The 24912-nt window shown below is 37.9% G+C and overlaps 1 protein-coding gene across 3 annotated transcripts in view; it reads left to right on the top strand.

Moving 5' to 3' along the window:
• Window positions 1-23540, top strand: part of LOC109468187 (von Willebrand factor D and EGF domain-containing protein-like) — a 36617-nt gene extending 13077 nt beyond the window's left edge. Inside the window, exons 6-27 of one of the 3 annotated variants that reach the window (XM_019766443.1) lie at window positions 862-951; window positions 1556-1900; window positions 2507-2583; window positions 6368-6452; window positions 8011-8214; window positions 8490-8701; window positions 11770-12100; window positions 12605-12979; window positions 13329-13586; window positions 13790-13904; window positions 14156-14767; window positions 14933-15049; window positions 15225-15347; window positions 15495-15608; window positions 17702-17824; window positions 18375-18419; window positions 19052-19132; window positions 20021-20101; window positions 20559-20684; window positions 20975-21105; window positions 21405-21639; window positions 22099-23540. In XM_019766443.1, the coding sequence (XP_019622002.1) occupies window positions 862-951; window positions 1556-1900; window positions 2507-2583; window positions 6368-6452; window positions 8011-8214; window positions 8490-8701; window positions 11770-12100; window positions 12605-12979; window positions 13329-13586; window positions 13790-13904; window positions 14156-14767; window positions 14933-15049; window positions 15225-15347; window positions 15495-15608; window positions 17702-17824; window positions 18375-18419; window positions 19052-19132; window positions 20021-20101; window positions 20559-20684; window positions 20975-21105; window positions 21405-21639; window positions 22099-22319 (4101 nt within the window). In that variant the 3' untranslated portion in view covers window positions 22320-23540. Of the gene's footprint in view, window positions 1-861; window positions 952-1555; window positions 1901-2506; window positions 2584-6367; window positions 6453-8010; window positions 8215-8489; window positions 8702-11640; window positions 12101-12604; window positions 12980-13328; window positions 13587-13789; window positions 13905-14155; window positions 14768-14932; window positions 15050-15224; window positions 15348-15494; window positions 15609-17701; window positions 17825-18374; window positions 18420-19051; window positions 19133-20020; window positions 20102-20558; window positions 20685-20974; window positions 21106-21404; window positions 21640-22098 lie in introns of all 3 variants that reach the window. The other 2 variants (XM_019766442.1, XM_019766441.1) reach the window with 2 other exon arrangements.
• The last annotated feature ends 1372 nt before the right edge of the window (window positions 23541-24912 follow it).

The raw sequence follows: 24912 nt of genomic DNA, 5'->3' as shown, positions 1-24912 counted from the left end.
CTCTCTCTCTCTCTCTCTCTCTCTCTCTCTCTCTCTCTCTNTATATATATATATATATATATATATATATATATATATATATATATATATTTATTATTTCTCAACACGGACATTTATCATGAAAGTTCATCTGTGTTGGTAGTAATCATAGTAAAACGTTAAACTTTATTCCAACACACTATTTACAGGGATCAAATTTTCAGCGACCACTGTCGCCTTCATCATTTATATTTTAGGGTTGTCCCCTCCGTCGGTGATCACGCTAAGTAATGACTAATGACCTTATGACACCAAGGAATATGCAAGTCAGTTACGTTATCACTATATGTATATCCAAAGTAAAGCCACGTAACAAACTTAGGGACCCTCTTCGACAGTGCATTGCAAGTCCAACTTTTTCACAATATGTAAACTCGGCGTTTAATTAGAAACTTGGTCCGCCATAGCGTTGGTGTTTTTCCCGCCGACGTGCAAGTTGCTCTTGTATGTCTCTCTTGGACAGAAACATATTGAAGAAAGTCCTTCTCTAATAATGCATCACCCATTGCACGCGATACATCAAGAGCAATTATTGTAGACAAAGTCTGATCTCTTGTATATATATATATATATATATATATAAATATATATATATATATGTGTGTGTGTGTGTGTGTGTGTGTAGATTTAACCTCAACACTCTTCAATATTCAAGATCAATATTCCCACTATTGAAGTTATGTCATAGTATCTAATGTAGAAGGGCGAGCTCCAGTAGGCAGTTTGGTCGATTCATTTATGGTTTATGATAATAAACTTAAAATTTCGTCCTGTATTTAAGATATATATACCAAATATTCGTGTGTTTTTTTTCCGTTGAAGGTTTCATGCATCGTGAGATCTTTCTGGGAATCAACGCCATCTATAAAAAGTGCATGGTCGCAAAGCGGTTCATACTTTGCAGGAATCCAGGCAAGTACACGGTGTTTACCTCCTCAATATCAAAGAATGAATTGATAGATCATAATTGCATAGAAAATGTTGTTGCAACTAGAAAGCTTCAGGACCGAATACAGCATATTTCAGTCAACTGCCCTTCCCAATCCAAATGGATCATTTTGTACTGAAACTGACCAATAAACACAAATAAAACACTTTAAAAAAGTAGAAAAAAGTCCTGTATAAAAACAAAAATAAAATTAAGCAACTCTACTTCCATGCCAAATTTCAGGTCAAGTGGAAAAATTAGAGAAGTTGAATCCTTTTAACGAAAAAGTAGGAGAAGGGCAGGAAATAAAAAAAAAACCACTAGGGAAACAACATATTTCATCCATACCCATGGTATGGACTGAAATATACTCGGACATATGTTATGGTCAAATGTTCTACAACGTTGGTTTATGCATTAAGATCTAATAAACATGTGAGTTTTCATTTAATTATTACGCTTAAACAACGTTTTTTTTTAACTCAACGCATCTTGTTAGTTTTATATATAATGCGTCGATGAAGTTTAGACATCGAGGTGATAGAATACACTAGTAGTGTTACTTAGAGTCAATCGTCTTTTTTTCAGGCTGAAACCCATCGGGTTGTGGTGGATGAGGCACAGATGACATTTGAACTGGAAGTGACTAATTCAGTACCATTTGTCTGCCGACCAAATAGTGCACACTGTTTTATCGACATACCGTTCGCTTTCAATGAGAACGCTGGGGACATCGCAGCTGGAGATGCCTGTGGATTGAGACTTACTAAATCCGAATGGTCACGAGGTAATATCACAATGGTTGCTGTGAAGGATGGACAGCAGGATGGTAACAAACAGATGTACATCAACTTTGGGGTGCTCAGGATATCTCCTTTGGGCCTGTCAAATCCTCACATCTTTAATGGCTACAAACCGGATTTTGATATTCAGGTATGAAAATCACTTATAGCAAGGATAATAATCTTGGCGACTCCCCAGGGAGAACCTGATGATACATATGCGCGAACAGATAAGTTTGCAAGAATTTTATGAATTCTCTATTTGTTTAATAGAATTGTTTAGCACCGCCTCAGGGGCTTAAAGCACACATTCTATCCACTGGAATGTGCTGTTTATTTGTCTTTAAATGTTTTATGGATATTAATGATTGTGATATCTAGGTAGATTAAATGGTGATAAAGCGCACAAAATTGCTACCTACTAATTAACTAAAACCTCAATAACCTGGATACCCCTAAATGAATAACAATTTGCAAAAAAGGGTTGTGTACTATTCGGCAGCCCCAGTGTTCAATTGAGAACCATACATAAGCCTCATGTGACTAGCTGCTGTCACGTACTTGTAAATCCGGTAAACATGTGTTATACCAGCTCAACAGTAACAGTTATAGATATAGATACAAGACACATGACTATACGTACCACCTAGTTTTACATACTGTACACGGCTCAATGTTTAACCATTAACCTTCGGCATGTTTTACGTGTCTTAAAAGACGTGGTCTTTTTGGTTTTAAAGCGTATTTTTTTCGACAGGTTCAAACCATAGACACAGTTGAGGCTACATGCACATCTTCTGGAGACCCTCACATCGTCATGTTTGATTCAGTGAGGTAAATAATATATGTGTGTGTGTGTGTGTGTGTGTGTATAAATATATATATATATATGCGAGAGATCATGTATGTGTATGTGCGCATGTAAAAAAAACTGAAACGTACTGCTAGATTGTACCTATATTCAGTATTGGATTGTACTCAAATGCAGTGTATCACTTAGGATTGGACGAACTGATCAGCTTGTAATTGTACAAAAAATCCTTGTCACTGGTAGTCGGATCTGTATGTATATGCTCTAAACTGCAAATAACGTAAAAAAAAAGGTAACCATTGTTGTATTTGTTAATATTTTGTGCGTGGTAACCCCATCTTCCCAAATAGCTGCTTTAAAAGTTAAGAGTCACTTGTAAGTGCTATGTACAGCAGCTTTCATAATGAAAATGTTTTCTCAATTCACATCGCAATCAAAGGGGAAGCTATTCAAAAACGCACACTGCAAAAAATGCATTTTCTTGTTTTTCTTGTTTCTTCTTCCAGAAAGAAAAAAATCCTTCAGGGAAGAAAACTTTCTTCGTGTAAGAAAAAGATTTTGTCCACGAATTAAGAAGTTTTTTCTTAGAATTTTTTTCTTATAGAGTTTTTCTTGTAGTGAGAATATCTTCCTTATCGGTTTCTAATATTCATGTAGCTGGATTGTAGAATGATATTCTTGCATTAAGATTTATATTCTCGTTCCAAGAACGTAATTCTTGGAAATTAAGAATTAGGATCTTAAATACATGTATTCCATATGAAAGTACTTCTTACCTTTAAGGAAGCCTTTCTTGCTTCTAAGATTTAAGTTCTTATAGTAAGAATACCTTTCTCTACAGAATTAAGACTCTTGTGCCCAGAAAAGGCTTCTTGCTTTTAAGGTAGAAATTCTTAACATATTAAGAATATCTTTCTCACCAGAGGCCCAGGATTCTTGATCCCAGAAAGTTTTTCTTGATTTTGATATTGACATTTTCAGACGATAACTAAGAATATTTTTCTCACCCGAAGATGAAGACTCTTATTTTTAACAGAATTTTTTTTCTTACTTTGAAGATTGACATTCCAATAATAAGAATATCGTTCTTATCTCAAGACTAAAAATCTTGCCTATACCAGAAAATTTTCTTGCCTTTAAGATTAACATTCTCAGAATATCTTTCTTATCTTGAGACCAAAATTCTTATTTCTACCAGGAAGTATTTCTTGCTTTAAGATTAGCATTCTTATACTAAGAATCTTTCTTAACTCAAAAAAACGAAATTCCTTCATCTGTTAGAAACTTTTTATTGCTTTCAAGATTAACATTCTTACATGGAAATTAAGAATAATTTTCTCTACCCAAGACGGAACTTCTTATTTCTACTAGAAAGAGTTTCTTGCATTCAAGATTAACATTCTTAAACTAAGAATATTTTTCTTACCCAAAGATGAAAATTCTTCCTTTTACTAGAAAGAGTTTCTTGCTTTTAAGATTAACATTCTCATACCAAGAATATCTTTCTCACCTCAAGACCACAATTCTTGTTTCTACTAGAAAGTTTTTCTTGCTTTTAAGATTAACATTCTTGTACTAAGAACACCATTCTTACCACAAGACAAAAATTCTTATTTCTAGAAATGTTTTCTTGCTGTTAAGAACATATTTCTTACCAGAAGACCAAGTTTCTTGATCCTAGAAAGTTTTTCTTGCTTTTAAGATTAAAATTCTTATACAAAGAATATGTTTCTTACCAAAGTTCTTATCAAGACCAAAATTCCCATTACTAAAACTTTTTTTCTAGCTTTTAATATAAGATTAACATTCTTGTACTAAGAATACCATTCTTACCAGAAGACCAAATTTCTTATTTCTTAATGTTTTCTTGTTAAGAAAAACATTCTTATGCTATTTCTTACCAGGAGACCAAGTTTAGTTTCTTGATCCAAGAAAGTTTCTCTTGCTTTAAAGATTAACATCCATCATCATCATCCATACACTTACAATAATAAACATAAGATTATCTTTAACAAGATCTGATTACAAAACTTGTTGGACTTTTAATCATCTTGGTAGACATGCTATGTTAGTCTGTTCAGTCCCAGCTTGGAAGTTGTTAGCATTTCTCCCTACACAAAGAAAACCTCATCATTGGCAAGGTCACAATCCTCCCGCATCTGGAAAAAAAAGTTTGAAGAAAAAATGATGCCATTATTACTGTCACAAGTAAACACACATTGTGCCTGAGGCAGTGATGCGAAATAAATGCTAAATAAAGATATCATTCTGTTACTTATGAAAATATATGTTTACCACCAGATAAAAATAAAAACTGTGTTACTGCTGTAAGAGTATTTCAGAATTAACCCTGCAGCGAGGGAATGTAATCTCCCAATGACCTTTATGTCATGGGCAAATAGCTGGTAGCTTTTAACATATAAGCTCCTAAGTTACAGGGAAAAATATTGTGTTTTTAACTGAACCAAATTTAAAGAGGCTAAATTGTTATTTTAAAATCCTAGTTAATGATTTTCATGCTTGTTTTTTGTACCTAAACCGATCAGGAACCCTTTTTGACGTCTTTTTACCTAGGGGGGAGGGGGGTGCGAAAGCACTTACCTTGTATATATAAAAAAATCCAGCATTTCCGTTCCAAACTTGGTTCTTTCTGCAGCCTGACAGCAATCTCCATTGCCTCTGTTGTCCAAGATCCCCTGTACCCTGTTTTCGACTTTGAAACTGATCCGAATCATTTGATAGAAACAGAAGTTAACAGCACCAGCATCTTCCACGAACTGAACTCTGTCTCCTGCATGAGCAACTGTCATCTGGGATATGAATCCACCAATCAGGGGCTTACAACAAAGATCACATGACAAATGCTGCCATTGGTCAAACTTTATATTGAGTTCAAACCAGAAAGTATTTCTTGTATTTTCTTGAACATAAACAAGAAAAACAAGAATTGCCTTTCTGAAAGTTTCTTTACAATGAAAAAGAAGACTGGTATTCTAATCATGACTTGAACATGTCTTATACCTAAAATATCTTGATTTTCTAGATTTTCTTTGTGGTATATCTCAAGAAAGGCAAGAAACAACTTCTTGAATTTTCTTAACATTGCCAAGAAAACTGAGAAGTACCTTTCTTAGAGTTTCTACATCAGAAAAACAAGAACATTTAAGAATGTAATTCTAGTGTTACGTGTTTAGCATGATCTTGATTTTTCTTATTTTCCTTACCTGAAGAAAATACAAGAAAGAAACAGCTTCTTGTATTTTCTTAAACATTACCAAGAAAACTCAGAAATGCCTCTCTTAAGTTTCTAGATAAGAAAAACAAGAATATATAAGAATGTTATTCTAACCATTACTTGTTTTTTGATATCTTGATTTTCTTCCTTTTTCTTATCAGAAGAAATACAAGAAAGGGCAGAAATAAATTCTAGTATTTCTTAGAACAGTCAAGAAAAACAATCTTGCTAGACAAGAAGATCAAGAAATTCAAACTTGAAATTCTAGAAATTCTTGAAGGCAATTACAGTTTTTAGAAATAATTTCTTCACTGAAGAAAAATGAGAAAAAAGTTCTTCGTGGGAGAATTCACTTGAAGAAATTTTTTCTTACTCATCCGTCTTCAGTCTTAAAATTTCTTTGTGTAAGAAAATTTGTCCACGAATTAAGAAAATATTTATTATTAAGAAAAACAAGAAAAAACATTTTTTGTAGTGCACAATAGACGACGGATACCAGACTTTAATTGATGGAGGTACGTAGAACAAGCATGGTCTTTGAAACTAATGTTGACGCATTTTAATTTTAATAGTGGTGCTTGGAACAAACAGGCCCATGTTATCCTGCCAGGAGAGTTTGTCTTCTATAGAAGCACGGCTGCAGATCGCACATTTGAGGTAAGTATATTCGATCATAGAAAAACTATAAAGTATATTTATCAAATCATCTCCGCATCATTTACTGTATTACTATAAAACTAAGGCAATCCTCCCCTGTAATGCTGTATGAGAGAAATAACAGAAAGGGCAAGATAAATTATTTGCCTTTTTAAAGTCAAGCTATTTTTCCTGGGGTCAACATAAAGTCACACCGACTTCATTTCATGGACGACATCCTCGCGCGCATTGATTTTCGCCTGTTCTCTAAGAAAAAAATCACGTCCTCCGAGGCACTGGCTTGGCTCTGGCCTGGGTGCCGGGTGATAGTTAGCAACAATATGGAACTGGTGGTAACTACGGAGGCTGGCACCCAGGCTACCGAACCTTCACAATAAAAAAAAACTCAGTACAAACGTACAGTGCCTACTCAATTGCAAAATTCCGCAAAAAGCCAGCATGTGTCGGCTTGTCGTATACGTCGCTATGTACTGCCGTAAATTCACAGTACCAGCTTTGTATTTCTGTGGTTTAGTAGTATTTTTATTTTTGGCCCGATTTTTTATTCGCCCGCGAGCACTAGTTTTGGGGGTCTTTAGAGGATGTTATCCATAAACTTAAATCGGTGAGGCCTAAAATAATAAAATGAAACATGAATAACAATATGTATAACACTGTTGTTAAAACTGCATTTTTGACACTTTGTAGCAAAACATCTCCTTGTAATTGTAATAGGACTAGCCATTTTTCATATTATACATGGTATATTCATCCATGGTATATCTATATGTAACACAAAATATGTGTCTTCATGTTGCTTGCACTTTGGGTTGAAATACCAGCTTTCAGTTGCCATTTTGTCCAAAAAATGTGTAACGTTTGTCTCCGTAGAAATGTACAAAATGGCTAATTAGCCGGAATACAAATGCCATGGGAACATATAAACTTAATATCTTGAAACATTTAAATATGGTGGGCATACGAATCCACTTTAAAATGGTAAATAAACAAAATGGTCAAGTTGTAGTGTCTGTAGAGATTGAATATCATATAAGCAAAATGTATAAGTGTAATTATATTTTTGTAACAATGATGTAGTTTTCAAACACATTTGTCCCCTCTTAATCTTGTAACGTCATTTCACATTTGAAACAAACTGTTGGATGATAAAACGAGTACTGTTGTTATGTGCCTAATGAGCTGTAGTGTCGGTATAGTGCCCATTGTAAAGTAATGCACTAAAGTTTGAAGTACCGCAACTTTTTAACCGCTCATCGCTATCAAAAAATTCAAAAAGCACCATACGTGGCATCACTTGTAGTACAATTTTCTGTACCGAAACAGAAAAATGTGCAACTTGAAAAATTTCAACACCCTGGTACATCCTGGACTTGGGATAGCCGTTAGCACTTAAACTCAAGAAGATGTGGATAGATTGTGATGAAAGTTAGTCGGCGCGTAGGCATAGGTACTAATGAGAGTTAAAGAGATACCTCTATGATTCGTTACTTATGTAGGCTAGCACAACTTAACGAATGTACGAGGTTGTGGAACACTTTTTTTACCTATAAACTTTTAGGTGCAATCACGTCACAAACGGTGCAGTGGGGAAATCTCCTGTAACTGTGGTGTAGCTGTTCGAGAGGGGAACGATGCTGTGATCATAGATAAGTGCCACAACATCTACGGTGCTGCAAGTGTCCGGTACCTGACTGCAAACGATAATGGTGAACTTTCACCAGGATTTATTGTAGAGAGAGACGGCAATGGGAAACAATTCAAGGTAGGTGTTTTTTACGAGTTTGCAATTGATAAATCTAAATCATTAACCTTACTTATTCTGACATTATGAATGAAGTAAGGAAATAAAATACTGATGGAATGTTATGTCACAGTAAAATTTGACACCTAACATTTATGTTAATGAAGATCATTACTATTTCATTTAAGTCATCAACTTGTATGAATGGCCATAGAATCCAATATTCTATGCATCAAAAGAAATGTTGAGTTGATATTTCATTCATCCCAAATTAAGGTCAGCTTTGTTTACCACAGGTGATTATGCCATCTGGAGCCTTCGTCGAGGCGACAGGATCTAGCTGGATGACCATAAGCGCCCATGCGCCGGGGGTGGACAAGGGGCACACGGAGGGAATCTGTGGATTTTTCGACGGTGACCCTGACAATGACCTGAGGATGCCTGACGGAACTACAGCTAGTCACCACATCTGGCCGGACTGGCACAGAGACTTCTCTCACGCCTGGCGGTAAGTAAAATGTGTTGAATTATCTTAAAGGAGTACTAACCTCCAGAAGGAGGTGCTATATTCCGACAGGCATTAATTTTAGGAAGTGAAAAATGCATATTACTTTACAGTATACAATTAAATGTCAATTTTGCGAGCAAGTCTTTAAACGCATCGAATCCGGGACAAACTCTCCAAATATCCTCAAAACTATCCCACGCTTCCCCATTGGTGTCTATGTTTTAAAGAAAAAGTTGCGTTACAGACCTAATTTCGGGGGCGATAAGAAAAATTCGTACCGTTTTGTGTTCTTTGGTATCTTACCAACAATTGCCCTTCTTGATATCCTTATCGCCCCTCATTTATGCCGAAAATATTGACGATGAAAAGAACGGCATAATCTAGTTATCTTTTCCATAAGTGGCGTAATCTAATTATCTGTTCAATTAATACTTACATGCAAATAAGTTGAGAAAATCAAAACACGCAGGATGAAACTAGCACCCACTCCATTAGACATCATAATATTATAGTATCCAAACCACAGGTCAATCAAAGTAAAGCAAGTAATTTCTCAAGAATCAGCATGCCTCCTACCATTTTCGCCGAAAAATATTTATGTTGACCTGAAGTGTATGAGTATTGCGTAAGCCAGAGTTCCCGGATGTATCGATTGTGGTTCAGCATGGGGGGAAATGATATTGATATCGCTTTACAAACATGCGCCGCGCAAGTCGTACAAGCGAAATTATGTAAAAAGTCGGCTAGTTATGTATTCATTGTAGCAGGATGTATCGGAAAATAGCACTTCCTTCTGGAGGTTAGTACTCCTTTAAGCAGGAGTCACATGTTCTCGGTGTAGACGCCAGCCGGTGTCATGAAGCCGAGCGTGTGCCGGCTGTCAGGGTCACAATTAAATGATCCTTTACGGCTCCCTGTCGGGATGCTGAGGCGGCTTCTATTTAAAATTCACAAACTTTTGGTCCCTTTGACGGCCGGTTTCTGTTAGGGACCCGTCCGGTGCCCGGTCAGCCTCCTGTCTTGGCCCGTGCGGGATACGGTAGGGTTTCGACCGGCTCTTGCATTCCGGACGGGCAGCTACAGGGTCCCTAGCGGGATCCAGGGGCAATCCTGGCGGGTCCCAGGCTGGTACGCCCCTGGCTGGTATGGTGGATTCGCCCCTGGTTGATGCGCAGACCCGATGATATGCCATATGGTCACTACGACTCACTGATGATGGAGATATGTCGAGAACATCACAATATCCTCTATAACCACTTCTGAACAATTGAAGCACAGATCAGCACACGTGACGTCATAATCTTGGACAGGTGTCTGTGTGGCCGCCTGGCGGGACCCGGCGGCTAGGTTACGGCTTGGTCCGGTGAGGTTACGGCGTCGCTTCGGCGTACCTTGCCCAACGGATTTTAAGTTTGAGTTAAAATCAATTCGGCGACCGCGCGGGGCCCAAAATAGGCCGGCAGCCGTCGGGAACCCCGCCGGTCTCCGCCCAGGTCCCGTTCGGTAGTGCCAAAAACAGGCCGAAACGCGCCGAGCGGTCCCCTTTTTTCAATTGTGACCTAGTCTTTACAGTGTATTCGTAACATGTATGACTGGTGAAGTTAAGCTTCGAGAACCCGCAATCGAGGCAACACTGCCAAAAATTTTTTGGCGCGTGTAAGCCTGTATCGTTTTAATCTCATAATTACCTTCGCCAAGGTTATGTTTTCAGAGGCGTTCGTGTGCGTGACCGTGTGTCTGTAAACACGATAACTTGAGAAGGCTTAAGTCTTGATATTTTTTATTGGTAGGTTGGTAGGTCTTGATGAGGCCTAAAAGGGATTGGATTTTGCACCCCCTAGTGGCTTGTTAGGGTACTGCAGCTGAACTTCCGGTTTTGATATCTCATGATCTAGACATGATATGGTCACGAAATTTAGATGCTAGGTAGCTCTTATAATATACAAAACAGGATACTTAGTAACTCAAGAACCGGTAAGCTGATCGTCGTGATTTTTGGTATGTAGGTAGCTTACTTGATACTTGACATAATTATGTGGCAGTTATGCAAATATGGGTGTAATTTGCACAAAATATGAGGAAATTATATAAATCAGGTGCATTACATGACGGGACATTTTAAGCTTGTGGAATATATAATTGAGAAGAATTAATGAGAAAATGTTACAATTTAACAATGGTTAGTGCCTGGAATTTTATACTTGGGGCATTCGAAAGTTAAGTCAAAGTGAACATCATCAAACATAACTTATTCAAAAAACAGTCTCATTTGCATAATAATTAATTATGAAATGCTACAATGCTACAAAAATTCTTTGTTAAGATAAGACAGTCTTTTGTTTGAAGATATGATCAACTGTTATAATTCATTGAAATGGAATCCTATTTGCATAATCAGGGGGAATAAGCTATAATTTGTCAGTCATAAAGATTGACATCATTTGGCAAAGCAAATGAATCATGGAACGCTAGTTTTCTCATGTTTTCATCCGCTCTTAACTGGAAAAATCTTTATCACTTAAGTCTCTTGTTGCGTCCAATTAACTGGTGAAATAAACAAAACAATGGCCTAAGTAGGGAACTTCAGCTCGTACCTGTGTCTTCTAGCTCAAAAGTCTTTAAATAAATATCCAATAGAAAAAAGGTTTTCAAAGATATTAACTAGGGACAATTTTGGAGCCTCTGCATACTGAGCAACGCAAAAGTGACGTCTGCCTGGTACGCATAAAGTTGCTGGTGGGGGCTTTCTTAAACAATTATGTTCATTAAATCATCATCATTATTGAATAATTCTAGTATTCTTTTGAGATGATAATGTGTTTTTCTGTCATAACTACAGTAAAACTAGTGTGTACATTTTATAAGTACCATAGCTAATGCGATGTTGCACATCTGACTATACTGTATTGCTTTCACAAATGTGTCGTTGTTTTATATAGAATAACACCAGGAACAAGCCTTTTTGACGTAGACTGCTTGGAGGAAGTGGGCAATGGTATTGCGGGCGTGAGGTTTTGTGAATGCCCTACCGGTGGAAATGCGCTTTGTGACTTTACAAAAACACGCAGAGTCAGCAGCAGGTACAGACCATTTGCACCTCCCCAATCAGCAAGAAACCGCAACTGCCACAGGAGGAGGAGAAACGTGAAAAACATCGAGGACGATCCACTGCTCTATAATGATGACGTGGACCTTACTGACTACGTGTTTGACTATGGAGAAGGCTCTAATCCTGTTGTCAACAGCGTTTGGCCAACTCCTAATAAAGGAATCACAGAGCAGGACGCGAGATCTGCGTGTCAGGGAGCCATTATGAACCTGACTATCGCCCAAAGCTGCAGGGACATTTACAATGTCGACATCTTCTCAGGCGTGGACTTCTGTATGGCTGATATAAAGGTGAGAATCGCACAGTTACTGAATACCCGAAATTGTTAAAATATTTACCGTAAAATAAGATTTGCCTGGTTTTGATCCCATACCTTAATTATAGAATACTTACAATTATTAAGCGTTACTGTTCTGAGGCGATAACACAACAAAGAACAGATTGTTTGACATGGCTGTTGTCACAAATAGGCATTTGATTTAAAAAGCATGGCTGACCTTTTATATTATGGCGCTCGTCTTCAAAATCCTCTATGAATGTGGCTGCTGTTTTCTATACTAAAAGATTTTAATTGGTGACTCCAGGGCTTTCCTTTTTCTCCTTTTTTATTGTTAGACGATGATATTGCTGTATGAGCATGCGAAGCTAGGCAGAGTCGCACTCTCTAAATTTATTCCGGGTTTATTTGCACATTTGTTCCCCAAGCTTTATGCGAACTGCAAAGACAAAAGTGAAACACACATAAATATTAAACTGTATACAGAAAATGTATCTTTGTATAATGTTTATTGTAGGTCACAGAAGAATTCGACTACGTAGACATCATAGTGCAGCAGATCCAGGCAGATTGCGCAGAAAAAGCCTACAAGGAGGTCAGTCTGTACGAAACCAATGAAGACGGCACGGCAGTACCCCCAACCTTCATCACGGCAAACCTGTGTCCACGTCAGTGTAGCAACAACGGCCAGTGTGTGAACGGTACCTGTAAGTGTAACGAGGCATACGTGTCGGAAGACTGCTCCATCCAAGTTGGCAGGCCTCCCGTTGCTCTCGCTCTCCCCGCCGAGGGTCTCTGTGACGTCCGGACACGTCCCTGTATGAAAACCTCGTTCTTTGCTGAGGGACTGATGGATTCTGAGAATCTCACCTGTAGAGTAACTCACGTCAAGGTAAAACACTTTGCTCATCACGAGCACGCACACGAAAAAAAAAACAGAAAAATGAGAAAAGAGAATGCACAATGTGTTTTCATTGACATTTAATGTCGTGTTACGTGATTTATCACTAACTAATTTAATCTTAACTTCTTCACTATAACACTTTTAAAACAGTACAGTGAAGCCACTTTGTTTGTTTGAGCCTTTGTCAATTTTTGAAAAATTTATTTAGACAATGCGGGAAGATGTCAGGGCCAGAAAAATGTAACATCATGTGGGTTTGAGTCCTGCCAAGTAAAAATAAAACATGTAGCTGTAAAGAAAACAGACTAATCAGTAAACTCGTTCTTTTTTTTTCCAGATTGAAGATGGGCAAAAGATTCCTGAAACCTCTAGCGGCAGGTCTGGAGCAGAGTTCAGGAGTTTTGGGGAGGTGGCATGTATCCTTCCCCGGTCACCTGTACGTTACGGAACACCTGCTACTAACGAAGGCGCAGTGGCTCATGGGATGCTGGTCTCCGTCAGTAACGATGGAGAACGGTTCAGTGGGGAGTTGTTCTTCACGGTGTACGACTCTGTCTGTCAGGAGTGTACTGAAGGAGGTGACTGCCTGTGGAAGGTATTTTTTCTGAAATTCGTGATATTTTTTCTCTAGTTATTTTTGAAGACATGTTAATAATGTGCATAATTTTGCAAAGCTGAAACTTGATAGATAATAGTTTTGTTTTTGCAAAGGTCAGGACGAAGTAATATACGATATTCCTTCCAAATATTCAATTTGAAACGTCCTATACATTAGACAGAAGAATCTTTTAATTACAGCAAAACACGTGCAACATCCGAGGACACTGCTTTGGGGATGAGGAACCAGATCCCAACAACTGGTGTCTACAATGTCTGCCTCAATTTTCAAACACGACCTGGTCCAACAGGCAAAGTGAGTCACCAAACTATTTGTCAGAGAAAAATACTTTGAAGCAAAGTAGCAAGGTAGCAAAATACACAGATTACGTTATTATTAGAAAATTAAAAAAGATATGCTGTTCATATAGAGTAAAGCAGACTAAAAAGATTTGGATATGAAGTAATGTATGTGGCTTTATAGAATGGACACTTAATTTTGAAATTGTTTAAATTTGCCATCTAGCTGCTCACTTTAATATATGGCGATGTATGGTCTTAAAACAGATAACAGCCCACCGTCTTTCACCACCTCATCGACCATCACAAAGCTTCCCGATGAAAACCTGACCATGGCCCTGAGCGCTGTAGACCCAGAAGGCAGACCTTTGACCTTTAGTCTCGTGACATCAGGAGATCCAGGCGTTACTGTGAAGCCAGACGGCATGCTGACGTGGATAGGAGACTTCACAACAACGTTCGACATCAGCATCACTGTTCAGGATGAGTGTGGTTCATCAGCAGAGCAGACGTTTCAGCTGACGACCACAACGTGTGACTGCCAAAATGGAGGACTGTGTGTTCCTGATCCCGACGAGCCTCGCGGCCAAGGCTACTACAGCTGTGTCTGTCCAGGGTACACCGGGCAACTGTGCGAAACAGAAATTGACGAATGTCAATCAAACCCATGTTCAAACGGAACCTGTATTGACTATGTGAATGGCTACAACTGCACCTGCGCGGAAGGATACATTGGTATTAATTGTGATGTGAGTGTTAATAATAAATGTGCCCTGGAGCCATGCTTCCCAGGGGTCTCTTGTGTTAACCTGCAGGACGGAGGTTACCAGTGTGGTAGATGCCCTCCTGGCTTCCTCGGCAACGGATTTGAGTGTGAAGGTAATGATGTACTTTTAAGGAATGAAAATCGCTTTCTCAAATCATAATGTCAATACTGATGGCCGTATCTTTCAATGCATTAGTCTGTCATACGTTATCCCTATCATATTCTTACCATGTAAATTTACACGAATCAATAAAATATTCATGATTTTCTCCTCACAGATATAAACGAATGTGATCTGATTAACCACGGCTGTCCACATCTTTGCGAGAATCTACCGGGAACGTACGAGTGTACCTGTCCAGAAGGACTATCACCGGTTGGTGATCTTTGCACGGGTGAGCCTCAAGATTCAATTCTACGTTTGCTATTTTGAAAGGATTTTGATGGGGTAGCATTATGCTGAAGTTCGTATCATTAAGGTATTGACTTCGTCAACGTAATGCAAAAGTATTTAGAGACTGTACTTTGATATTTATCTGATTTTGGTCAATGAATTTAAATTTTTAATAGATTTGGATGAATGCAAGTTGGAGCTGGATGACTGCTCCCATATTTGCACAAACACCAACGGATCCTACACCTGCGGATGTCCACCCGGTTATGTACTTGGTACTGATGCAAGAGCGTGTGAAGGTAAATCTTTCTTTTGACCTTTTTTTCTAGAATCAAATATACTACATGCGTTTGGCACAAATGAATTTGCATGTAATATATCGAGATGAGTATTACAGAATAAAAGAAAGCTAAAGCAGGCAAATTCATACTGATGTACTTTTTCAGAGGTCAATGAATGCACCAGCTCGCCTTGCCAACATGGAGGTCGTTGTCAAGATGACGTCAACCAGTACAGCTGTTCTTGCACCCATGGTTGGACCGGATCGCATTGTCAAGATGGTAAATACTAACTATTTACCATGTTTAATTTTTTTCCGTCAAGTGGGTGTTTTCAATATCGTTTGATTGTCCGTTTCCCTATTTGTCTGTTTGTGACTAGCATAACTCAAAGAGGTATGAATATAATCCAATGATATATAGTGTGTGGATAGGATGACCTCAAATTTGAAAATGATTACACTTGGGACCCCTGGGCGCTCTTTTGTAATGTATCAGTTGTGTTTTTGTGTTTCTTCTGAACATACTGTTGTCATGATTTTTCTCTGGTAAAAGCTTTTGGGCCAAGGAGGAAGAGAGATGAGAGAAAGGTCTGGTCCCCCTAGCAGCTTTTATTAAAAGTACAGCGACGTTTAAGAATCAGAATAGCTTGGCAGGAGCAGAATATCTAAAACGGATCTCCATGATTTTTACTGGTAAATAAATAATTTGGGTGCATAGGAACAAACAACACATTAATATATTAATGTGTTGTTGCCTAAGAAAGGGGACTTGCGCCGCCCAGATAATTATAGAGGTATTTCACTGTCACAAATTGCATCCAAAATTTATAACCGTTGTTTGCTCAATAGGATTCGTCCAGTTATCGACAAAGTGTTACGCACAAACCAAAATGGCTTCCGTCAAGGTAGATCAACTACTTCTCACATTCTCGCGCTCAGACGCATTGTAGAAGAGTTGAGAAACTTTGACCAAGAGGCAGTACTTGTGTTTATCGATTTCCGCAAGGCATTCGATTCGATTAATCGCCACAAAATGTTTCATATCTTGGAAGCGTACGGGATTCCGCTGGATGTCGTCAGCGCTATTCGAGTCATGTACGAGGATACCAGTGCTGTGGTTATTACTCCTGAGGGAGAAACCGATGAATTTAGCATTAACACTGGAGTCCTGCAGGGGGATCCTTTGGCCCCTTTCCTTTTTGTTATTTGCCTCGACTATGCGCTCCGGTCTTCGATTTCAGAATTAGACGGGCTTACTCTCCGTCGTCGTCGGAGCCGACGATACCCAGCTGAAACCCTCCCAGACCTTGATTTTGCTGATGATATTGCTTTATTGGAAAACTCAATAAAATATGCACAAAATCTTCTCACAAAAGTTGAAACTTCATGTCAAAAAATAGGTTTATACTTGAATGCTTCCAAGACAAAGTTCATGCATCTAAACCCTAGTACTGACAGTTTACTTTTTGCCACTGATGGCACTGAAATCGAATGTGTTGCGGATTTCAAATACTTAGGGGGGTACTCTGATAGTGTTCATGACATGGATATGCGGATCGCACAGGCATGGAGTGCTCTTCACTCATTACATAAGATTTGGAAAGCGCCCATTAGAAAACAAACTAAGATCAAAGTGTTTAAGGCATGTATTGAAACAATTCTTTTGTATGGGTCAGAATCATGGGTCATGAATATGTCACATTCTAGAAAACTAAACGGAACATACACGAAGATGTTGCGAGTGGTTTTCAATACACCATGGTGGAAACACACTACTAATGAACAGTTATACGGTTCGCTACCAAATGTAACTTCAGTAGTCAAATGTCGACGACTAAGCTTGGCCGGTCATGTAATACGTAGTGAAGAACCAGCCAGTAGGCTTCTACTCTGGAACCCTGATACCTGTAAGAGAAGAGTTGGACGCCCAAAGATAACAGTTAAGAAACGTATTGAAACTGAAACTGGCTTGGAGGGACATGAACTTTTCTCAGTGATGTATGACAGACAGTTGTGGCGAACTAACTTTGTATGCTCCACCTCTACGGAGGATGAATGATGATGATGATGATGATGTTGTTGCCTCATTTGCTTATAATTAATTAATGGAAAATTGCTGTAATGTAAATGATAGAAGGGTAGTACGAGGACTGTTCGTTACAGTAAACTTCGATGAAGATGACAATTTTCATATATGAATTATGTTAATTAGAGCTTAATTTGAATACTTATTATTGAAAGTTTGTATTTGATGACTGATGACGAAGGTGTATGGCCGCGGAACTTTGGTATATTAATCGTTTTTATGAATTACTTACAGAAAATATTGCATTTGATTTGATTTGTAATGTTGCATTTTGTCATTTTCTTCAGATGTGGATGAATGTTACCTGATAAATCACGGTTGTGAGTACCAGTGCCAAAACACACCGGGCAGTTATGTCTGTGTATGTCCAGAGGGATACACTCTTGACGACGATGGTAAATCGTGTGAAGGTGGGAATAAGTTGGTGTTTGGCGTTTATATTATACTAATATTACACAAACACACACGTACACATATTTGTGTATGTGTGTGTGTGTGTGTGTGTGTGTGTGTGTGTGTGTGTGTGTGTGTGTGTGTGTGTGTGTGTGTGTGTGTGTGTGTGTGTGTGTGTGTGTGTGTGTGTGTGTGTGTGTGTGTGTGTGTGTGTGTGTGTGTGTGTGTACATGTTCGCGCCTTTTTTCTGTATTATGGTCGCACACCCTAGACCCACCACACACACACAAACACAACGAAAGTGGACGTCAATTGTCTCTTTAAAACGCCACGATTGTTATCTTGAATAATAATAATAATAATAATAATAATAATAATAATAATAATAATAATAATAATAATAATAATAATAATAATAATAATAATAATAATAATAATAATAATAATAATAATAATAATAATAATAATAATAATAATAATAATAATAATAATAATAATAATAATAATAATAATAATAATAATAATAATAATAATAATAATACAAGTCCACCTGTCACCTCTTGCTAGGTCCAGATGCAACAACATCACACCCAGAAGCAATAACTTCCTCCGGTGCGTATATTCTTAAATTGATTACTGACATTTTTAATGTTGTAAAAATGATAATAATCTCAGCACCATAATTATTTTTTAGCTATTCACACATATTTAACGAGTATCAGGTGAAAAGCACAACTGATTATCAACAATTGTAACTTTTGTCTAAACGAACGTATTTTGACGGTTAGAATCTTAGCTTTTTTCGAATGAAGGTCCACAGCGATAGCAAGCATACCACGGTCTGGAAATAACATTATCAATTTCCCTTGACCTGTGCTATGATATTTGCTCTGATGTTGTTGTTTTTTTCTAACGTTGGTTAATATTCAAAAATGCATTGATAGTAATGTCAATTATTACATGGTTTGTTTCGATCTAAAAAAATACATATATAATGGCGTTTTGATTGAGTTATCCATGAATTTGTCGTATTGCTCTACACTAGCTAAAATACGCTACATTGTTAAAAAAAGGGGTATGGAACAATGATTAGCTCTCTTCTCTTTCTCCCCCTCTCCCTGCCTCTCTCTCTCTCTCTCTCGATCTCTCTATCTGTAATGTAATGCAATGTGTAGTAAAGTCACCACCAGTATTGTAGTATAAAAGGGTATTATCACAGCCTTTTATCTTTCTTACTTACTCAGAGCCTTACCGACTGGAGACAACAGTAAGTCAGGGGTGGAATACACCACTTCCTGAGAAACCTGACTCAACGGATGTGACAGGTAGTGCCACCGTGTGTTCCTCAGCATATTATTTATATTTACACAGCAAGTCCACAGCAAGTAAATTCTATGGATGACATCCTTCGCAGACTCCAAATATCTTTCCTATTTTCAGCATGTTGACCATTGTCAGATGCAACCATTTTTTCTCCAAAATCAGGCCAAAATTGCGCGCGCTGATGTAATCAATAAAAATTACTTGCTGTGGCCTTACAGCTATAAAATGTTTATTAGGTGGGCCAGGAGCCTGTAATTGTAGTCGATTATGTACATGTTTTAATGTGTCCGTATGATCCTCTGCGTAGGATGCGTGGGTCGATTGCCTTGATACTTGTTTTATCATGAAGACTTGTTGAATAAAATTCACAGTCCAAGCTGCTACGAAGCTACTCTTGTTACGATTGAAGTAGGGAGTAAGAGGTGGGTAAGTGGGGAAAACACCTGTAAGTTAAAATCCCTAATAAGTGTTGTTAACCACAAGGACAGGGAAGTACTACACCAGAAAAGCATGCTGGGAAAATGTGCAATACGTACTTCGTATGTCATATACTGTGCAAGAAATACTGTTGGTTGGGAATAACCTTTGGGACTGTTCTCATGCTGTAAGTAGGTTGCTACACGATCGAAGAAGTGTAATAGTCAAACAGTGCAATATGTTAATATGCATCTTTTATTATGTTGATTAGACGTAATGATTTTATGAACTGCAGTCTTGGCGTCAAAATAATTGAGCACGTACACTTACCTTGCGTCTCCGTAACTTATACATATATATTTCTTTTTTTTTCATATTATCGCATCTGACGTTTTCACGCAAGAGAGGTCTATTTATTTTGTACATACATTTTGTGTATACAACATAAGCAAAGTGTGATTTTTTTTACACAGAAGCTCTGAAGCCAGAGGTCACCAGTACTTTCCTTACAACAACACGACTACATTCGGAGCACCATACTGAAGGCATTAATGGTATTTATGACGTATGGATTGAGGTCTAAAGAGGCTTTAGTCAATGTATCAATACTCTCTCTTAGTTTAGATCCTAAAAGGGCTACATTTTACGGGTGATAGCTTTTCTGTAAGCTTTCTTTTTTCTCTAAAGCCACGAATGCGTTTCTACAGAACTCTGAGCTTTTGGTCTATCTGTCTCTTTCTCCTGGTTGCCTCAAAGACCTAGTTCTCCCCCACTTTACAATCTATTCATGTCTGCCTGTGTGAGTTTGTCTTTTTGTGTTAGTGCATTTCATGTGATACTTGTTTTACTCGTACTTAATGTCGAATTTACAAATCATTAGCTAAAAGGGAGCCATGGCTTGTTGTTACTCTTTATACTAAGTAAAAAGTGTCTATTTTTATCATTTACCCTCCAGTAACAATGCTTTGATATTGTTGCAACTGACCGATATCTGGCGTATTATATACTCAGGTGATGACTGTAGAAGCAATTCCTGTCCAGACGAAGTAAACCAGGACTGCGTTGAAGTAGAGGGTTCATTTGTTTGCAAGTGCGTTCCCGGCTACTATGTGTTGGAGGATGGCAAGGAATGCAAAGGTAAAGATGATGAAGTAAAACAAGTAACATGCTGTTATTGACTTTGTAAATTTTGTTTGTTGTACATGTGTTTTTGTATGGGGGGGGTGTAAAGCTGCATATGAACCTGTTCTGCCCTCCCTTTAACTTTGTGGAAAATGCCAATAAACAAATAAACAAATTTGCATATTTCTCATCAGCAGACGTAGACACTAGACAGAATTAGAGAGTAAGACATGCCGATCCAAATTAATGATATATAGTTCAGGACTTATTTGAGTTTAACAATATACATTATTTTCTGCTTCTAGAATCTATGACGTTAAATGCAGAGGTGACCATCTCCCACATCGGCACCAATGAAGCGGTTTTCACAGAGAACGGTCTGGGTGATCCGGAATCAGAGGAGTTCAGCACAACTGCAGTGGCAGTGGAAACTGCTGTGAGTTACCTGGATAATCGCAAATGTTTTTTTTTTTCAAAGTTTTACTATTTTCTATAATATGGACACGATTCAGAACTTTTACGAAGGGTAATGACTTAACTACGATAGCAACAGTACATGTATCTGGTACATTCGAGTACTATAATTATAGACGCGTAAATTGTTTGGCAGTGGGTTATCTGTTCTACAAGTATGTTTTCTAACTTTTAGCAAATGTGTCCAAATAAGTAATATATACAATCAATGCATAGGCATCATTTAGAAACGGTTGTTTTTTTTTATTTTTACATCCTTAGATAAATGAAATCCTTACAACTAGCGACGTGGAGAATCAGTACAAAGGCTGTAAGGTCACGGGATTTCGATCAGGAAGTGTCATCGTCCTTTTTGGTATCCACCTTTCTGGGGAAGCGACTGTCTCCGCCAGTGAGATCAGAGACATCATGTACGCAGCGATTCAGCTCAACAACAATACCTTAGGTTCCGGTGGATCAATGCTGGTGATACCAGCTTCCATTCAGGTTTCTGAAGGTAAGCACATCTTGTAACAAGTCCATTTTTAAATAAACCATCACATGAATGCTATCGAAGAAGTTGATTTTTCAGGAATTGGTGCGAAATTGTTACAAATTCTTATCATATGAAATTCTAAGGATACATTGAATAATGGACTACGGACTATAGCAGAGTCTCCAAAGGCAATGCTTGTTTACATATATAGTTGCATTGTTATTGGCTTGTTTCCTCGGCGAACATAGTAATTTGGGTGGAAAATCAGACAATCATGTGGGGGCCACCATTTTTGTCCTTCTGTAGATATTGAGGTATGTGTTCTAAATAGAACATTGACGGGGCTTATGACGTTCGAATGGAAATATTCTATTTCTGTTATACAAAATACAAATCGAGTCATATACACTGAAATTCTGCATAATCGGTAGCTCTTGCAAATGTTCCTTACTTGCTGTATTTGTTACTGTCTGTCTATAGCTATCCCCAATGAGGACACGCCATGGTACAGGAACCCTCTCTACCTGGTGCTCCTTTGCGTCGGACTCGCAACGGTGGTCACAGTCGGTTTAGTTGCCGTCTTCATCTGGTTCGCTGGTCGTAAAAACCGCAGCTGTGCCCCTGAACCGCAGTTTGGCGATATCAACCTCCTCCATTTTGAACTGGCTGCGCAAAAGCCATCAGATAAGCTCTACAAGTGATTTGCAAGACAGAGTAAACGCTTGGGAGTATTTGCCTCTGGATGTTTTTGTTTTCAGTGTGTTATTATGTTTGCTTGTATGTTGTTTCGTATTTGCTTGCAACAGAGTGGTAGGAGATGAGATGGGTGTTACTGAAGGGGTATATTGACCTCCCCAACATCTTGAAGAAAGGGACAAAGATTACCTCAAAATTAAAAGCAATCAAGTATGGTTTACAGTTTACGTTTCTGCTATATTCATGCCGGTTTCGAATGAAAGCCATTAAAAATACGCATACAGAACAAGCAAATTCAGTTCAATAAGCAAGACATCCATAATATCAAATAAAACATGCAATTCATAAGTTATAAGCACAAAAAAGAGCCCAAGTAAAATCTTTGATTTGTTCCTTTTTTATCTTTTTATCTAATGACCGATATCACTAGTATCGGGATTTCTAGAAATCGCATTCAAATATGACCGCTTTTGACGTCAGTCAATAGCTTTTTTTAAGTAGTTTGCCGTTACAGCAATTGATGTCAACTATTGATGTAAATATCATAGAACTATAGGAATAAAATTTTATGATTGTTATGGTGTGTTTCTACTACTCATATGTGGTGTTATTTTGTTGTGAACTGCTTTATCTTCAGGCTACAAAAATGTATCATTCGTGAAATACTGTGATGCTTTATTTTCTATTTTGACATGGTAGTATGGACTTTTTAATGGCAAAATCGATCCTTATTTTGATTTGGGATATCCGCAAACTAGGTATGGGTGTTAAGTAACAGTTTCCTTATTTTTATTTGTAATGTTTCCTGGTATAAAACCTATTCATGATCTTGTTCTTGTATTATGACAATCTACATCGACTAGCTTAAGCAATGTCAATGACCAATCTAAAATTGCAATTGAAAGGTTTGCATTTGCGTTTGTAAGCAAATACTAGCAATAATGAAATAAATTTTTGTGTTGTTCATATCAATACGGTATTGCTGATTTGTCAATAACAAGACAAACAATCTTGTTGGATGTTTTTCTTGATCTTGTTTCTCTTCTGTATGAGCAACTCTTAGCATTTTTGACAATGTCGTCTTTTATGTACATCTCTAAACAGCCAAGACTATGACCAGCGACCTTTCGCCTGCTTGTCTGGTAACAAATAGCGTTGCACCTCTGGCAAATGCCTGAAAAAACTGTAATTTTTTTGCTCGTTTAATCCTGGGCATAATTAAAGTTTGAAAGTAAACAAAGTTCTCATAAAACTACGAGCGAAATGGTATTTTTTTAAAAAAAGTGAGATTTAGTTAAATGAATCTTACAAACAACCCTGCAATGTGAAATAAGTATGTCGTGTGTGCATTGACCTAAAACGCATATATACTGCAAGCATGTCCGTACAGGTGCAATTAGGAGCGACCTCCCATTGAATATAACTCACGTTGAGAACCGATTCTGTCTGTAATTCCCATTTTTATGTATGGTGGCGCTGCTGCATGGTAGTTTTATAAAGCATATGTCACAAGTCGGCTTCACCAAGGCCATGTTTCGTGGCCGCGTGTGTACATGTGTGTGTGTGTGTGCGTGCGTGCATGTGTGTGTGTGTGTGTGTATGTGTGTGTGTTTACTATATATTACCAGTCTGGGCTGGGAATGTCTAATCTTAGATTAAGTTTACAATGCTCCGCCAGTGGCGGACGGGAGGTAACGTTACAGATGATATTCTCGCGGAAAATTCCTATAACACAACGCTCTCCAAAGTACACTAAAGAAAAAGACAACATATTTACACGTGTACACAAACATCGATGACTATTGGGGTGTTAAATGATACAGGGTTCCCTTTTGAAGAGTTTGTTTTTGTTTAGAGCAGGCAAGCCAAGATTAGGACGGAAAACCGTTCCGCGTCTCGTTACACTTTCGGGCTAACGGTATGAACGAGCAGAATTGAGCGAAAAGCATTGCAAATCGACATAAATGATGATAGACATTTTTTTCAAAAATTCTTTTGCATACGTATTTCTGAGCTAGGATGTTGCTATTAAGTAGTCGAAAAATTGAGTAGAAAGCAACGTATATTGTAACACTCTTTACTGACGTGGAAAATGCCATATGGCTGTAGCCAATAGTGCGCAGGTCATCTGAGGTAAGCCAATTAGAGCATACAGCTTCTTTTGCCAGTTGAATGTTAATGAAAAAAAAGCACAGTATAATCACAGTCCCTTGTTTAACAGTTTGATGTTATGCATGTGGTGGTACGGTAGAGCGTCAGCTCGGATGTCCTGAGTTTGAATCCTGCCATGATTTTGTTCCCTTGGGAAAGGCACTTTACACGATTTTCCTCACATAAGGCCACAGCAAGTAAATTCTATGGATTACATCCTCCGCAGACTCCAAATCTAATGCGATAGGGCGTAAAAACAAGGCGGGCAAAAAACAAGGTTCCTACATTTTCAACTTTTTCAAATTTACTTAAACCCTGTTAATGTCATCCATAAAAATTATTTTCTGTCGCATAACTCAGGTATACTGTTACCATATATTGTTAATGTTAGAATAGAAAAATAAACGGTGTGGTGGCTGACTTAGTCAAACGCTTTGAAGAGGTCTG

The sequence above is a fragment of the Branchiostoma belcheri genome, unplaced genomic scaffold (genome assembly GCF_001625305.1).
Source record: "Branchiostoma belcheri isolate BF01 breed outbred unplaced genomic scaffold, Haploidv18h27 scaffold194, whole genome shotgun sequence".
Classification (NCBI taxonomy): domain Eukaryota; kingdom Metazoa; phylum Chordata; class Leptocardii; order Amphioxiformes; family Branchiostomatidae; genus Branchiostoma; species Branchiostoma belcheri.
This window is presented reverse-complemented; position numbering and strand designations above follow the sequence as displayed.